The sequence below is a fragment of the Cervus elaphus genome, chromosome 12, assembly GCF_910594005.1.
Source record: "Cervus elaphus chromosome 12, mCerEla1.1, whole genome shotgun sequence".
Classification (NCBI taxonomy): Eukaryota; Metazoa; Chordata; class Mammalia; order Artiodactyla; family Cervidae; genus Cervus; species Cervus elaphus.
In genome coordinates this window covers 54,796,808-54,814,320 of record NC_057826.1, presented here as the reverse complement: position 1 = coordinate 54,814,320, position 17,513 = coordinate 54,796,808, and the positions used below count along the sequence as shown (strand labels likewise).

The 17,513-nt window shown below is 48.0% G+C and overlaps 1 protein-coding gene across 2 annotated transcripts in view; it reads left to right on the top strand.

Annotated features, from left to right (window-relative positions):
* Nucleotides 1-1,527: 1,527 nt before the first annotated feature.
* LOC122705120 (death-associated protein kinase 2) overlaps nt 1,528-17,513 on the top strand; it is a 138,030-nt gene continuing 122,044 nt past the window's right edge. Inside the window, exons 1-2 of one of the 2 annotated variants that reach the window (XM_043920328.1) lie at nt 1,528-1,959; nt 9,476-9,573. In XM_043920328.1, coding sequence (XP_043776263.1) covers nt 1,561-1,959; nt 9,476-9,573 — 497 coding nt within the window. In that variant the 5' untranslated portion in view covers nt 1,528-1,560. The remainder of the gene's footprint in view (nt 1,960-9,475; nt 9,574-17,513) is intronic. The other variant, XM_043920329.1, reaches the window with a different exon arrangement.

The window sequence follows — 17,513 nt, the reverse complement described above, 5'->3', positions numbered from 1 at the left end:
AAAACTGCTTCATGCCACAAGGCTGGGGTGGTTTGTTACACAGCAATAGATAACAGGAAATGGGGGAGGAGGTGTTTGAAGGGTGGTCTGAGGATGAAGGTTTCACCTTATGCTGGAGAAACTTTACTAGTGGGTATCCTCCTGAGTCCATTGACTTGGAGAGCCACCTCTGGTCTTGGATATTACTCAACTCAAGGTAGCCTGGTGCTCTTGGGAGTGATGGCTCAAAGCCTGTGCTGTCCTGGAAGGTTGTCAAGTTTATGGACAGGGAAGCCCGGGCATCTTTCTAGAGGCCGTCACAAATGTGGAGGTACCAGTCAGCTGGGGGGTGGGGGAGGGTTGGTTCATCTGTACATCTCAGCACCCCAGTATCTAGGAAGGCTAAACTGGAGACAGGGAGTTGCTCATGTGAGTAGAGCTCCTGTGTGTGTGTGTGTATGTGTGTGTGTCTGTGTGTGTGCGCTCAGTCATTAAATAGTGTCAGGCTCTTTTCAACCCCATGGACTGTAGCTTGCCAGGCTCCTCTGTCCATGGGATTTCCCAGCAAGAATACTGGTGTGGGTTGCCATTTCCTCCTCCAGGGGATCTTCCCAACCCAGGGATCCAACCTGAGGCTCCTAAATCTCCCGCATTGGCAGGCGGGTTCTTTACTGCTGAGCCACTGGGGAAGCCCCAGAGAGATCCTCTAGGTGCATCTTATACACTCTGTCTCATTTCAGCCCCACAGTAGTTCTGTTAGATGCTGTAAGAAGGGGTGTTTGCCTACTTTGCTGATGAAGAACAAGGTCAGGGACTTCCCTGGCAGTCCAGTGGTTAAGACTTCCCACTTCCACTGCAGGGGGTGGGAGTTCCATCCCTGGTGGGTGAACCTGCATGGCCAAAAAAAAAAAAAAAGGAAGGAAAAAGAAAAGAACTACACATTAATTAAAAAAAAAAAAAAAAGAATAAGTTCAAGTGCCATGACCAAGACTGGGAATGGCAGAGCTTTGAACCAAATGAAAGACTGAATCTATAACTCTGTCCTCTGGGACTACCTTGAGGAGCTGCCTGGAAGGCCTAGGAGCGAGGTTCTGGGAAGGGGCCTTCATTTCTTTAAACAGCCTCTTGTCTTGAAATAAGACCACTGAACTTGATTTACATTTTGTTTCCATTTCCTTCCACCACCCCTTCCATTCTCATTCCTTTTTCCTCCCGGGATTTTCGGCAGGAGGAAGAGAGGAACACTCCACTCCCCGGTCTTTCACTCGGGAAGGCAGGAGGGTGATGCGGGGCTTCACTCACCAACGTGCCAGGCAGGGCTGCGGGCACTGAGGCCAGGCCGCTTCTAAGTGGGGGTGGGGGTGAGCGGATGGGGAGGTGAGGAGGGAAGTGTCCCCCCACCCCCATCACGGCCCCCAGCCCACTGTGAACCGTGGCTGGTAAGGTTTCCGCTCTGGCTGGGAGGAAGGAAGAGGTCTGCTCCCTGGTGGGACTTCTCTCACGGTGCGTGCGTGGAAGCGGTGGACAAGGAAATACCGCTTTCTGAGTGATCTCGCCAGGCTATATCGACTGTATCAGCTCATGTACACCAACTTCCAGGTTAGGAGGTTAGCTGACTTGTTCAAAGCCACAAAGCATGTAAGCGGAGGAGTCCGTGAAAACGCCAGGTCTTGCGACTGGCTCTCGCCCCCTCTCCGGGAACCTCGGCTTTTGGAGGTGCTGGATCCGACCTGGCCAGGAGGCTTGCAGCCCTCACCCCAGGGTGCCCCGAGGGGACTCCCGGCAGGGGGCGCTCAGAGCCGGGTCTCGGGGCTCCGGGCGCGCGTCCAGCCGGAGCCTGGGACGGGGCCCGCCGCTCCGCCTCCTCGGTGTCTCTGCGGGCGGGCGAGCAGGCAGCGGAGCAGATCCGAGAGCAGCGCGCCCCGCTGGGCCCCCGGTGCCCACCGCGCTCCCACGGCCGCCGCCGCGCAGCCTCCCGCCGTGAGTAGCGCCCGTCTGCGGGCTCGACGGGCGGGATGGGGTGCTCGGTCCGGGGCTGGGCTGGAGGGGGCAATTGCTCCTGGGCGTTAGCCGCCTATTCCCTGTCGCCGCCCCCCCCCCCCCCCCCCCGGGTATGGCCAGCCTTGGCCTTGGGCGCTCTGGCCGGTCCTCGACCTCCGGGACCTGACTGCTGGCCCCTAAGGCCGCCTGTGAAGTCTGGCCTTTTGACGAGAAAGATCGGGTGGGAGAGGGGGCAGACCGGGCGCCTGGCGGGGGGCGGGGGGGGGGGGCGGGGAGATGGGAGAGAGATTTCCATCATGTTAGGACTCCTTGACGGGGGAGAGCACCCCAGATTTCCGGGAGGAGAGGGGATCTGGGCTTCTCAGCATCCTACACTTCACTTACCTCCTTCTCTTTGTGCGAGGAGCTGATGCGAGGAGGCTGCTCCATCCGTATCCAGTCAGCTTTCTCAGTGGCAGAGGGAAGCTGTGGTCCCCGACGTCTGGAGCCTGGGATGGGGCATGGTTAGGGTGGGCAGGGGGCCAGCCAGTAGGTCTGCAGCAGGTTGGGGTTTTGACCCCAGCGTATTGTCAGCAGTTGACCTGACTCCGGGCTAGGCATTGTGGATGGCTCATGGCATGTGTGGATCGGGCTGATCCTCACTGTAACTCTGCAAGGTGGAGGCTAGTCTTCTCACTTTGGGGAGGAGAGGGAGCCCAGAGGGGTGAGCAGGAGGCCATAGAGGTGGTAGGTTAGGAGGGCGCGCTGGAAGAGAGGATGCCTAACTGCTGCCTCACTGGCAGGTGGGAAGGTCCTAGGGGCAGGTGAAGAGAGCACATGCCCTTGTATTTGAGAATCCAGTGGGGGTGGCCCCTGGGTGGGGGGCAGCTGGAGGTTGCTGCTGTGTTTTCTGACATTGTGTTTCTCAACTGCTTTGTGTATGGCATTCCTTGGGAGAGTCCTGGAGACGGAGCGACGCTGGCACGTTGGCCTCTTCACTATTGCTTCCAGAGTCCTGTTCTTCCCCAAACCACCCATCTCCTGAGATGTGTTTTTAGCTTCTGAAGTGGTTCCATTCAGCAGCCTTGAGAGAGGCTTGAGCAGGGGCACAGGGGTGTGTGGATGTGAGTGGGTGTGGGACAAGTTTCCCACTGGCAGGATGGAGACCTGAACTGACCCTGATACCCTCCCTGAGGGCTCCCCAGTTGTTAGATGTGGGAATGAGCAAGCAGGCTGCCCAGCAGAGCTGGACCTTCACCAGGAAGATAGGTTTCTCATGTCCCCTTAGGCAGGCAGCTGAACTTCTCTGAGTCCAAGCTTCCTCATCAGAGACTGGGGTGTGTCACAGCCTCCAATGCGCGGAGGTGCGCTGTGATGTCGGACGCCCCTTCCCTCTGTTGACAGCTTCCTCAGAGCCTGATTGTGATGATTCTTCATGGGAGGGGGTGTAAGGGGACAATCGTGCTCCCATTTTACTTGTGCTGGGTGAGGATCTCTGAGAGTTCAGCAGGGTGGGCTTGGTCCCCTGAGGGAGGGGGAAGGTTGTAAGTAAGCTTAGTAAGGTTGAAATTTCCTTCTGAGATAATCCTTCAGCCTTGGAGGCCCTCTCCTAGGTTGTTCCTCAGGAGGCCACTGGCCTCCCAACCTTGGAGCCACTGTTGGAGGGTTGAGGTGCTGGTGACAAAAGCCAGGGGAAGAGCAGCTGGCATGGGCTGTGTGACTTTTAGCAAGTCCTTTCTCCTGTCTGGACCTCAGTTTCCTCTTCTTGCAAAACAAGTGGGTTTGACCAGACAGCAGTGGGTTTCAAACTCCTCCCACCCCCGAATTCTTACACAGAATCCTCAAGTATAGTGTAGATAAAGTGGAACTTCTCTAACTTCCCTTCCTCATGCAAGTGGCTCCTGAGTGGAGACTAAAAGTCCTCGAGATTCCTCAAGGTCCCTTTTTGTGAGGTTCTAGAAAGTCTGTGATATGCAGATGACATCACCCTTATGGCAGAAAGCAAAGAAGAACTAAAGAGCCTCTTGATGAAAGTGAAAGAGGAGAGTGAAAAAGTTGGCTTAAAGCTCAACATACAGAAAACTGAGATCGTGGCGTCCGGTCCCATCACTTGATGGCAAATGGATGGGGACACAGTGGAAACAGTGGCAGACTTTATTTTGGGGGCTCCAAAATCACTGCAGATAGTGACTGCAACCATGAAATTAAAAGACGCTTGCTCTTTGGAAGAAAATCTATGACCAACCTAGACAGCATATTAAAAAGCAGAGACATTACTTTGTCAACAAAGGTCCGTCTAATCAAGGCTATGGTTTTTCCAGTGGTCATGTATGGATGTGAGAGTCGGACTATAAAGAAAGCTGAGCACCAAAGAATTGATGTTTTTGAACTGTGGAGTTGGAGAAGACTCTTGAGAGTCCCTTGGACTGCAAGGAGATCCAACCAGTCCATCCTAAAGGAGATCAGTCCTGAGTGTTCATTGGAAGGGCTGATGTTGAAGCTGAAACTCCAATACTTTGGCCACCTGATGTGAAGAGCTGACTCATTGGAAAAGACCCTGATGCTGGGAAAGATTGAAGGCGGGAGGAGGAGATGAGAGAGGACGAGACGGCTGGATGGCATCACCGACTCAATGGAGATGAGTTTGGGTAAACTCCAGGAGTTGGTGATGGACAGGGAAGCCTGGTGTGCTGCAGTCCATGGGGTCGCAAAGAGTCGGACACGACTGAGCGACTGAACTGAACTGAATTGAGGAAGTCTGTCTTAACTTTCAGAAATGTTGGAATGCCTGGAGCCAGTGGCCTGGGCTTCTAGCCAAATGGTGTATCCGTGCCCTCTGCTGTGTGGTTTCATCTTTTGCGGGTCAGAAGTGTCCCTGTGCTTCTGGGTCCTAGGTGGTGACTAATTCCACCTGAAAATGTCTCTCCTTTACTTTCATGTCTCTAAACTGGTAATATGCAAATTCATCTTGGGGAGCAATGGTAGGAAGGGGCTTTAAGTTAATAGCTGTTTTACCTGATGAGCTTTCTGAGCAGCAGTCTTGAGAAGGACAGCTGGGACACTGCATTTAAATCAAACATGTTGGAGTACGTGCTGTGTACCAGCTCCCACAAGGGGGTAGAGGTGAGAATGTCACAACTCTTGCCCTCATGAAGCTCCAATAGGCAGGAGGGAAGGAATTCATATTTGTTGGAACCATCCAGGGACTATTAAAAGCACTTTAGGGACCGGGGATCGGGATGGCGAATACTTGTAAATCCATGGCTGATTCATGTCAATGTATGAAAAAAAACACTACAATATTGTAAAGTAATTAGCCTCCAACTAATAAAAATAAATGAAAAAAAAAAGCACTTTACATATGTTATCTCATTTGTCCCATAAAGCAGATATTAGACTCATTTTTAATTATTTAAAATTTTTATTGCACACAAAATAAGGGTACGTATATACATCAAGAAACAGCATTGGCAGCACTCAAAAAACTCCTTGTGTCCCCTTCCAGGCACAATCTCTGACCCAGGTGTGACCACTATTCTAACTTCTAGCACCATGGTTTTGTTTTACCTAAAAGAGAATCACACAGTCTGTGGTCTTTTGTGTCTGTTTTCTTTCCTTCAACACTGTGTTTGTGAGTTTCATCCATATTGTTGCAGGCAACAGTAGTTTATTTATTCTTATTGTTATATAATAATTTCATTGTATGGGTATCTCTACCCATTCTTCACTTGATAGCTATTTGGGTTGTTTGCAATTTTTAGATATTACTAATAGAGCAGCTGTGAATGTTCTAATGTGGACCATTTTGGAAACCATCTACATGCATTTCTCTTAAGGATGTCCATAGATACTGCCCAAGAGTTTTCCAAAGTAGTTGTCCTAGTGAATACTCTCCTAAGCAGTGTTTGAGAGTTCTCCAAATATTCACTAACACTAGGCATTGTCTGGACTCATTCTCTTTCTTTTCTTTTTTTAAAAAAATATTGATTTGGCTGTGTCGGGTCTTAGTTGTGGCACTCAAGATCTTTAGTTGTGGCATGCAGACTCTTAATTGCAGCATATGGGATCTAGTTCCCTGATTAGGGATGGAACCCAGGCCCCCAGCATTGGGAGTGTAGAGTCTTAGCCACCGGACCGCCAGGGAAGTCTCTAGACTCATTTGCTATGTAAGTAATTTGAAGCTCAGAAAAGTTGTACCGTGCTGTGTGTGCTAGTAGGCGGCAGAGCTGGGATTCAAACCCAGGCCTGTATGCCTGTGCAGTCTGTGCTTTCTCCCTTTGGGTTACACATTGACATAGATTATGATATGAACCAGACCATGGTAAACTCTAACCCTAAAAATCTGTAAAGAGGCCTCTGTGAGAATTTAAAGAGAAGAAGAATTTTTCATCTGTTTTGTAAGGAAAAGAGTCATGGAGGCTCATAGAGATGGTAACATTTGAGCCTGGCTTTGCAGGAAGGGAAGAGTTTTACTTGGAGGGCTCTCCAGGTGCCCTCCCCCCATCCATCCCTTCTGCCATGAAAAGGGCCCAACTTGAGCTGGGGTGTAGCAGGGGTGAAAGTTTTGGAGGACTAGGAAAAGTCTACTTGGGGCTATAGTAGAGGATTTGTGGGGGAGGGGCCTATGCCGAAATGGTGAGTTGGGGCCAAACTGGTGGGCCTAGTTTGAGCTTAGTTGGCTCCCAAGGCCCCCATTTCGGGTCACCCAGGATGTGAGCACAGGGCAAGGGGCTCCTGGTGGAGCTGGGGAGGCGGGACAGTTTCAAATCCAGCTCAGCTCCTGATAGCAAATGCAGCTGGCCTCTAGCCAAGGAGGATCTTAGCTGTTCTTGGGACCACTCTCAGGGTATCTGCCAACAGAATTTTTTTGAAGTTTTCTGCTTTCATCTAGCTGTGGGCAATTAGTAGCTACTCCTACCTCCACCCCCAGGATCCGGCTCAAATGGTTTGTTTGGAAGTGTTTTTGCAGCAAAAAGAAGCTGATAGATAGCAGTCCTGCCACCCTCTGCCTAGTCTTAGGAACCTTGCCAGGACGGGGGTGGGGGTGAGGGGAGCTGAGCTTTTGATCTGGTCAAGCCAAACTTGCCAGAATCCCAGTTCCTTTTCCTCAGAAGGAAACAGAATTGGTCTCAGTGGCTGAGGGAAGCAGAAACACAATAACCTGGGGATGAGTCAAACAACAATAGCAATAGTCATCCTTCTTATTTGCCCAGCAGTTTATGTCTTTATCACAGTGGATCCTCACCTGCATGTGTGAAGTAGGTGATACAGATGCTTTCACCCCAGGTTACAGAGAAGGGGGACTGAGTCCCAGACAGGGAGCCAGACTGCTATGGGTCTTGTGACTGATACACACTCAGACTAGCCGAGGACTGGGGATCCTGCTCCTTTCAAGATTCTGTACTTGGCAGGCCCTGGCTGAGCAGAGTGAAGACCAAGTCAGTAGGAGGCTCTGTGATGGACAGGCAGGAGGAGATTGGCAGGTGACCCTGAGAGTAAGATGTGGGAGCCAGGCCAGTTCCACCTGGAGGTCATCAGGGATATGTGTGCCTCGGTGGAAGGGAGAGAGGCAGGTGGCATCTTGGTACCAGAACTCTGGTTTGTAGGGGACAGAGGAAAGAGGCTGAAATATAGGTATCACCTGAGAGTTAGGACAACTCCAGCCACTTGGCACTGATGAGACGTGCCCTTATGTAATGGTGCCTCCACCCAGCGTGGTGAAAACAGTATTTTGGGGCTCACAGGGCCTGGGCGTGGTTGGTATCTGGTTGGCAGAAGAAAAGCTGCCAGTGCCAGACAAAATGAACTCTGAGAGCCCTTTGCTAATGACTCTTGCTAATGACTCCACAGGTAGCTGTTTTTAAAATTTATTCTTATTTTTATTGGAGTATAATTGCTTTACAATGTTGTGGTAGTTTCTACTGTACGGCAAAGTGAATCAACTATATGTATACATAAATCTCGTCTTTTTTGGATTTCCTTCTCATTTAGATCACCACAGAGCATTGAGTGGAGTTCCCTGTGCTATACAGTTGGTTTTCATTAATTATTTATTTTACATATACTATCAATAATGTATATATGTCAATCCCAATCTCCCAATTAATCCCATCCCCCGCTTCCAGTTGGTATCCATGTATTTGTTGTCTACTTCTGTGCCTCTGTTTCTGCTTTGTAAATAAGATAGTCTACCATTTTTTTTCAGATTCCACACACATATATGTGTTAATAGACAAAATGTGTTTTTCTGACTTCCTTCACTCTGTATGACGGTCTCTGTGTCCATCTACATCTCTAAAAATGACCCAGTTCCATTTCTTCTTATGGCTGGGTAATATTCCATTGTGTATATGTATTCATGGGTAGCTGGTTTTATCTTTATGTTGTGCTTACTGTATCCTGGGCCCTGCCCTTAGGGTGCTATCCAGCGTGGCACGTGGCTGTCCCAGGACTAGCGGGCTCCCTGGGGCAGGAGGACCCCAGGGGAGGATGCAGACGGCCTCTTCTGTGGAGTGGTGATGCTCTGCGTGGCTCAGCGTTGTCCTGAGGTTCTCACTAAGGTGCACTGGACAGGCCGAGTTAGCGCCGCATTACAGACAAGGAAACAGGCCTCCCGCTGACAGGAGATGAAGTCACACAGCTAGTTGTGGGCAGAATTGCAGCTAGAACCTCAGGTTTCTGACTCCTGGTGCCTATTGTTATTTGTCACACCTCCTCCCCAATCTTTCCCTTAGGGCGATGAGTGAACTGCAAATCAGTTCAGACTTGAAATTGGGTGGCACAGCCCCTGAGGGAGTTGAGGTCATGATAATCCCTTACCTTTCTACTGCGGTTTGTAGTTTATAAAATAATATCCTGATTTGCAGTGGTTTTTACAGTATTAACCCCTTTTACAGATGAGGAAGTTAAGACTGTGCAGTTTAAATGACTTAGGCAAAAGTGGGACTTGAACCTGAAACTTTTTTTAAATTATTTTTTTAGCTTTATTGAATTATAATTGACATATAACATTCTAAGATATTTAAAATGTACATCATGGTGATCTGATACACTTATATATAGTGAGAGTATTCCCTTCATCTAGATAATTAACAAGTTTATCACCTCGCGCACATTTATCCTTTTTTTTTTTGGTGAGAAAATTTGTTTTCCTCTTTCAGGAAGTTTCACTTATTCTGACTCAAAACTGGGCTCTTTTTTTCCTACATCACAGATACCTCTTTTCTTAGTAGACCTGAATTTCGTGAGAACAAATTGCCCAATTTGCCCATGGCTCTGTTTTCTCTGAACATGTTCAGAGCAGATCTGTCTCCTTAACAAACTTGGATTAATATAAATCAAGTAAGAATCATACATCATTGATCACAGGTCCTGAGGAAAGGCTCGATCAAGCCTGTTCTTGAGGAATGAGGGCTGTGAGTTACCCTTTGATTTTTAGCCATTTACGTTGGGGCTTAGAGTCAGACTGGTACCAATGGACACATCTGTCCTAACCTCTGGATTTCTCCTGTTTCAGGGCTGTACGCTCCAGGCCTCGATGAAGAGCCCAAACATGGAGACGTTCAAGCAGCAGAAGGTGGAGGACTTTTATGACATCGGGGAGGAGCTGGGGAGGTAAGTGGCTGTGAGAGTTGTACTGATCGGTAGATCTTATAGGTCACAGGCTTGTCACAGGGCTTGTGGAAATCTTTACAAACGATCCAGAGGGTGATTCCTTGTCCTGCGCACCTCTGCAAGTAATCTTCTCTCTGGATATAAAGACTTGCAGCAGAAGGGACTAGAATTATTGAGTTCCAAGTTTTCAGCATAACCCGACTGACAGTTATGGCGAATCTAAGTGACTCTTGTTTTATCTGTTGCTTTGCTCCCAAAGCCCTCCCCAGGCTCTGGCCTGAGATCTGACTCATTGGTTCTTTTCTGAAACCCACTTGGGATTCTCCACGGCTCTCTGGGTTTTGTTCTGTAAACTCAGAGCCTGAATAGAAGGTGAAATCATCTTCCTGAAAAAAGCTTTGCATCGAGTGACAAGCCATGCAAGCCTGGTCGTGAACCTTCGTCGGATCTGAGTTATTGGGTGCATTTTCAGGTTTGCTAAACCCACAAAACGGACAGGGATAAGCTCAGATCTGAAAGTAATTACTGTCTGGAGAGAAATGAAGATTTTCTGAAGCTCTTTCCTTGTCTCTCATTTATACAAAGCTAGTATCCGGGTGGTGTTTTAATGATTACAGAATACCAGTCTTGGAGTTTGGGTCTCTTAACAATTCATGAAATGGGAATAATTTTTACTCTTGTTTTTCATGAGGAAACTGTGTTCTAAAGAGTTTAAGAAAGTTGCTGGAAGTTGCTCAGCCAGCAAGGGGTATGGCCAAGGTCTGTCCAGTCCAGTCTGTACCTGCATACCCGTCATGTTCTCTGATGCACATGGTTCTTGCACACTCACATGTGCTCATAGTACACCCAGCCCCATCCCTCCACACACCCAGCAGAGTAAAAACCGGGGGGTTCAGGGCCTTCACTGAATCCGTGGTGTGAACAGGAGCCTTTCCCTTTAAAAAGCTCTTGTGTCAGGACTCATTCTTTGACTTCCTTTTATCTTTCTTTCTTTATTTTTTGTAAATATATGTATATATTTATTTCCTTTTATTTTAAGCATTAGGATCACATTGAATTTATGTTAGTGTTTTACCACAATTTAAAAAAAAAATTTGGCCATACCGTGTGGCCTTTGAGATCTTAGTTCCCCAACCAGGGATCAAACCCACACCCCCTGCAGTGGAAGCACAGAGTCTTAACCCCTGGACCACCAGGGAAGTCCACTACAGCTTTGAATATTACATCTTAATGTATTATACAGGTTTGCTCATGTCATTAAATATCTTAATGCAATTTTACATTCCCTTGTACATGCATGCCTCAATTATTCAGCCTTTTCCCCTACTTTAAAAAATAGGCAGTTTCCATTTTTTAAAATTTTCATTACTAAACTTGCAATGAACATCTCTTAGCAGAAATTTCTGATCCTGTTTTTGATTGTTTCCTTAAGATGGATAACTAGAAACTGGGTCACTGGGTACTTTTATTTTTGAAGAAAAACTACAAAAAGGCTACCAGAGGAGCCTTAGTCAGGGAAGAATAGAAAGTGCAGTTACAGGAGTTCCCTGGTGGTCCAGTGGTTAGGACTTGGCACTTTCACTGTCGGGCCTGGGTTCAGCTCCTGGTAGGAAAACGAAGAACTAAGATCCTGCAAGACACGCGGTGTGGCCAAAAAAGAAAAAAGAAAGTGCGCTTCAAGTTCAGGAAGTGCTTGTCCTGGCTGACTGCCTAGGTCAGGGAGCAAGTGTCTACAGAGACCCCCGAAGGGGAGATTCCTCAGCATTCTGTCTGAACCGCTGCCCCTGGCAGTCCAGAACCTGGGAAGGGCTGGGGAGAGGCTGAAGGGCGGTCACCTGGACTCTGCCTCTGAGTGGGAAGCGAGGTTCTCTTTGACTTGGGTGCTTCTCCTGACTTGTGATGTCAGGGAGAAAGTGACCCCTCAGCAACAGACCCTGGAAGGCCCTTCCAGTGTCTTCTTAAATTTAATTTTCAAAACTTTTGGGCATGCCACAAGGCATGTAGGATCTTAGTTCCCTGAGCAGGGATCGAACCCTCACCCCCTATGTTGGAAACTGAAAGACTTAACCACTGGACCACGAGGGAAGTCACCTTGTTGTTCAGTCGCCCGGTTGTGTCCAACTCTTTGTAACCCTATGGACTGCAGCACACCAGGCTTCCCTGTCCTTCACCATCTCCTGGGAGTTGTTCAAATTCATGTCCATTGAGTCAGTGATGCCATCCAACCATCTCATCCTCTATTCCTTCTCCTCCTATCTTCAGTCTTTCCCAGCATCAGTGTCTTTTCCAGTCAGTTGGCTCTTCACATCAGGTGGCCCAAGTATTGGAGCTTCAGCTTCAGCATCAGTCCTTCCGATGAGTATTCAGAATTGATCTCCTTTAGGATTCACTGGTTTGATCTGCTTGCAGTCCAAGCAACTCTCAAGAATCTTCTCCAACACCACTATTTGAAAGCATCAGTTCTTCAGTACTCAGCCTTCTTTATGGTCCAACTCTCATATCCATACATGACTACTGGAAAGCCATGACTATACAGACCTTTATTGGCAAAGTGATGTCTCTGCTTTTTAATATGCAGACCTTTTAATGTGATGTCTCTGCATATTAAGCTGTCTAGGTTTGTCGTAAGTTTTCACCCCCCTACATTGGAAGCTCAAAGACTTAAACCACTGGACCACTGGGGGAGTCCTCTACAGTGGCTTTTGATTCGATGGCCTTGTGTTGGCCACATCCTGTGTGTGGGTGCTCCAGGTACAGAGATGAGCATGCCACAGGGAGTCTTTGGCCCTGGAGCTCCAGCCTGGCCGTGGCTGTGGGCACAACAAGGGCAGTGTTGACTGGGATTATCTCGGGTGGGCTGAGAACTGAGAAGTCAGGATGGGTTGTTGGTGTTGGGCTCTGAAGAAGGAAGTAGCAGCAGTTTCCTGTGGAATTCATCTATCATTCCTTCTTAGTTCTGTCTCTCCCTGACTCTGTACATCAGAGATATTAGAACTGGAAGAGACCTCATGTTTCTGGGCTACTACAACAGGGTGTGAAGGCCACATGTACCTCACGGCCTGGGGAGCCTTGGAGGACCACTGCCCCCTACCCGACACACAACCTGAAACTTTCCTTAGACGCTAGCTGGACACAGGGCAAGTGAAAGACAGCAGAGGCCTAAGGCATTTTGCATGGCTTGCTGTCCTAGGATTTGTGGTCTAGAGGTCAGGTGAGATGGAAGGGCTGTAGAGGTCTTTCTTCCAAGCCCCTCATCTGACCGTTGAGGAAACGAGGCTCAGAGAGAGGAAGGATGTTGCCTGGGGCCGTAAACAGGCTGGAACTAGAGCTGCTTAGAGGGGTAGCCCTATCTGTCTTTCTTCCCCTCTTCTTCACGGGCTCACTGTGTGCCAGGCATTGTCTGAAGCAGTGACAAAATAGCCATTCCTGTCCCCCAGTGGCTTATGTTCCGTTGGTGGAGGAAGACACTGAACACATGATGGAGGGGTTGCAAAAGGACACATCGCTCCAGAGTGCATGGTGGGCTGTGAAAGGACAGAGTGGGCCACACTAAGAATGGGGAGCATAGTTGGGACTGGGTGGTCAGGGGAGGCTGCTCTGAGGAAGTGGCAGAGGATAAGTGTGCAGGCAGGGAAAACAGCCTGGACACAGGCCCTGAGGTGGGGAGAGCCTGGGCCCTGAGTTTCTGGCCGGAGGCCTGTGTGGCCATGGAACATGAGCTGGGACCGGCAGTGCTAGCTGAGGTTGGATATGCAATTAGAGGCCAGTCTGCAAGCTTCCTGCCAACATGGACAGTTTGAGGTTTGTGTGCTTCCTAGCTGTGCAACCTTAGAACAACTTCCTTGATCTCTCTGACCCTGAGTTTTTTGGGTTTTGTTTTTTTTACGCATAAGATAGAAATAGTAACAGTAGCTACCTCATGAATATAGGGGTGAAATGGGATGCTGAGTCTGCAGGGTTCCTCACAGAGCTGGGTACTAGGTGTTGAATGAACACCTAGTAGGGCTTCTGCCTTTGAACTTAAACTGCCTTTAAGTTTGAATGTCAAGACGCCGTCTCCCACCTCTGGACCCCCTGGGAGGACAGTGGGGGTCTCCCAGGAGGAATAGCAGTAGGGGTTGTTCTTACATTTGGGAGGAGCAGTGTGTAAACCTTCTTCAGCTCTCTGCCCTTGCCTAGACTCAGGGCTGTTTCACTGATTTTTGTTGTTCAGTTGCTCAGTTGTGTCTGACTGTTTGCAACCTCATGGACTGCAGCATGCCAGGCCTCCCTGTCCTTCACCATCTCCTGGAGTTTGCCCAAGTTCATGTCCATTGCATCAGTGATGCCATCCAGCCATCTCATCTTCTGATGCCCTCATCTCCCTCTGCCCTCAATCTTTCCAATCATCAGGGACTTTTCCAATGAGTCGTCCATTTGCATCAGATGACCAAAAAATGGAGCTTCAGCTTCAGCTTCAGCATTAGTCCTTCCAGTGAATATTCAGGTTAGCTCCTCATTAAGTCCTTACTATGCAAAAATGAAAATGAGTGAGAGTTGCTTTTCATTTTTTACCTGTAATGACAGGTGGAGCTCACAATCATCATGTTGAATGAAGGAAGGCAGACCCAGAAGAGTCATACTATATCATCCCATTGGTGTCAAGTTCAAGACAGGAAGAATGAATCCCTGGTGCTAGAGATCAGAATAGTGGTTATTCTTGAGGGACCAGTGGCTGAAAGGGGACATGGGAGGGACTTCTGTGGGGAGGCTATTGTTGTGTTTCTTGATCCGGGTGCCTATTTCACTGATGTGTTCATTTCATGCATATAGTTAGGCCATACTTGTATATGTACATTTTCCCATATGTATACGTATCTGAACTGAAGCCATGTTTTAACAAGGAATCTTTAACTGCACTCCCTGCCCTTGTCTGGCCCCTGAAGTGCATGTTTCTGATGCCTCTGGAAGGTTAGTCTGGGTGTATATCAGCCACGAAACCCATAGCTCTCTGGTACCCTGTCTGGAACTCAGTCCCCCTCATCTGTAACCTGGGGTGAAAGCATCTGTATCACCTACTTCACACATGCAGGTGAGGATTCACTGTGATAAAGACATAAACTGCTGGGCAAATAAGAAGGATGACTATTTCTATTGTTGTTTGACTCATCCCCAGGTCATTGTGTTTCTGCTTCCCACAGCCACTGAGACCAATTCTGTTTCCTTCTGAGGAAAAGGAACTGGGATTCTGGCAAGTTTGGCTTGACCAGATCAGAAGCTCGGTTCCCCTTACCCCACTCCCATCCTGGCAAAGTTCCTGAGACTAGGCAGCGGTATGCCCTTATCTTAAAAAGAAGAGAACATCTGTGAGAAAAGCTGAAGAATCCAGCTTTGGATCTGGATCTGGCCTGAGAGTCCTGGGCATGGCTGGGGCCTGTCTGGCCCTGCACACCTCACTTGATTTTCTGGCTCACATTCTGGCACCAGCCTACTGGGGATGCTGGAGGTGGCTGGCTGTTTCTGGGAGCAGTTGGAGAAATGCTGGCCTGCAGTTTCCAGTCTCTCCCAGCCTGGGTAGCCACTGTAGGGTAGAGCGGGGCTCATGAAGAGAAACCCATCTAACTCCTCGTCAGATAGATGAGGCTAAGACTAGAAAGGGGAAGTGGCTTGTCCAAGGTCACATGGTGAACGGGTGATAGACTGTTAGGGTCCTTTAGTAGACCAGAACCTGGCGGTCCAGAGTAGACAATAAGAAAGCGAAAGATGGAAAGAGGCTAATAGTCCCTGGGTTACACAGCCAGCCTTTGCGCTCCAGGGAATCAGCCAGAAATAGAGAGAGAGAGAGAGAGAGAAGGACACAGGGACCCAAGTCTCTGGTGGAGCAAGGGTGCTTTATTGAATTCTGTAAGAGTATATATACCATAATACAAGGTAGCCTCTTCAGATAAAGATCAAGAGACCAGACTTCACAAGTTACCAAGGAAACAAGGAGCAATAGAGGCCATAAGGCCAAAAGGCGATCCATATCAAAGTGAAGTGAAGTGAAGGGATTCAGTCGAGTCCGACTCTTTTGTGACCCCATGGACTGTAGACCAACAGGCTCCTCCGTCCATGGGATTTTCCAGGCAAGAGTACTGGAGTGGGTTGCCATTTCCTTCTCCAGAATATCAAAAGAGGGTCATAAATAATCCCTCTCACCAAATGGAAAAGCTAATGAAGGAAATCCTATGCAAGCATCCTATCTCTAAGATCTCAGTCCTGTGAGCGGCTTGCCTGCTCCTCTCACCCCTGACAGGGACTAATAAGGAACAGAGGGCTCAAGGGAGAGAGAAAACAGCACACAGGAATCCTCCTGTTAAACATTCCCTGACAATAGACGAGGGTGGAAACTGGTGATCTGACTCCTCTACAGCTCTGGCCACTACACTATAAGGACCCACAAAACACAGACTTATTTTTTCTTTAATTTGAATGCTTTTGGGAAGGGGGGGCATTATTTGGTAGGATAGTCTTTTTTGTTTGACCTTGGGGACAGGTAGCAGAGTCAGAAGGGAAGGTATTTGGGAAGGATTAATGTTCCCTGGGAAAGGGCACTGGTGGACAGGGCCAGTGATGACTACTGTGTGTCTAGTGGTACAAGATAATTTAATGTAAGCAGCATAAAATGATCAATGGTTTCTTCTTTTCTATGTTGATATTACTTTTCTTGCTTTATTGCACTGAGTTGGCCAAAAAGTTCTTTTGGGTTCTTCATAAGATGTTACAGAAAAACCCAAATGAGCTTTTTTGGCCAACCCAATATTACTGCATGAACATAAAATCATAAAATGTTACTGTTGAACTGAACCTCAACAAGAATTTAATCCAGATCTCCATTTTATAAACAAGGAAAGTGAGACCCAGAGAGGGGAGGTGATTTGTCCAAAGTCACAGAGCCAGAAATGCAGGAGGTGAAAGAAGATTTTCAGTCCCACTGTGCTAGTTTAAGTAAAACAGAGGAAAACGTCTGTATATGTACATAAAATCAACCTTTATATACAGCCCTCACCTCTCTCAGGGCGCCTACCTGCCCAGTATCCCACTCATCCCATCATCCCCTCCCTGGCTCCCCTGGTGAAGAGAGCGGCCAGAGCCCTGATATGTACAGGAGGCTCATGTGTGCCAGGCATGCTGCCAGGCATTTAGCCTGCAGGGTCCCCTTTTATAGGGACAGGAGCCTTTGGCTACGTAAGGAGCCACTCCTCCGAAGCCTCATCCTTTGTCAACAGGCTGAGGAATTCCCTGGGAAAGCTGCGTGCTGGACTTGAGTCTCCTGATGAGATCCTCTATGGTTAAGATCACCCACCTCACATGCATCTTAGCTAGGGCATCTTCTTTTAGGAGAGAAAGAAAAACCTCCAGGAAATACGTAGAGCTCAGGTATACCCAGGCTGGGTTCTCAAGCACAATCTAGCTATAAAACTATAAAAAAAAAAAAAAAATTAGGTATTTGGATTTACCTGTCTCTGTCTTTGGGAAAAGGGTTTCCAAGATGAACTCAGAGGCAAAGGGGCTTTTATTATTTCCTCTTTTTTTTTTACAAAAGATTTCTTTTTCTTGATGTGTACTGTTTTTAAAAATCCTTATTGAATTTGTTACAATGCTGCTTCTTTGTTATGTTTTGGCTTTTTTGGCCACAACACCTGTAGGATCTTAGTTCCCTGACCAGGGATCGAAACTTCACCCCACTCATTGAAAGGTGAAGTCTTAAATTAACCATTGTACCCCTGGGGAAGTCCCTATTATATCTTTTCAAATTTAAAGAATTTATTGTAGAAGTGATGCATGGCATATGTCATAAAGTTGTGAAAAGTTAGAGTAAACCTCCATCTGCCCTCCCTCCACGTCTCACATCTGCAGGTAGACTTTGATGGTTATTGTCCTCTGTTGTCTTTCTGAACTTTAAGTAAGGCAAGTGTATA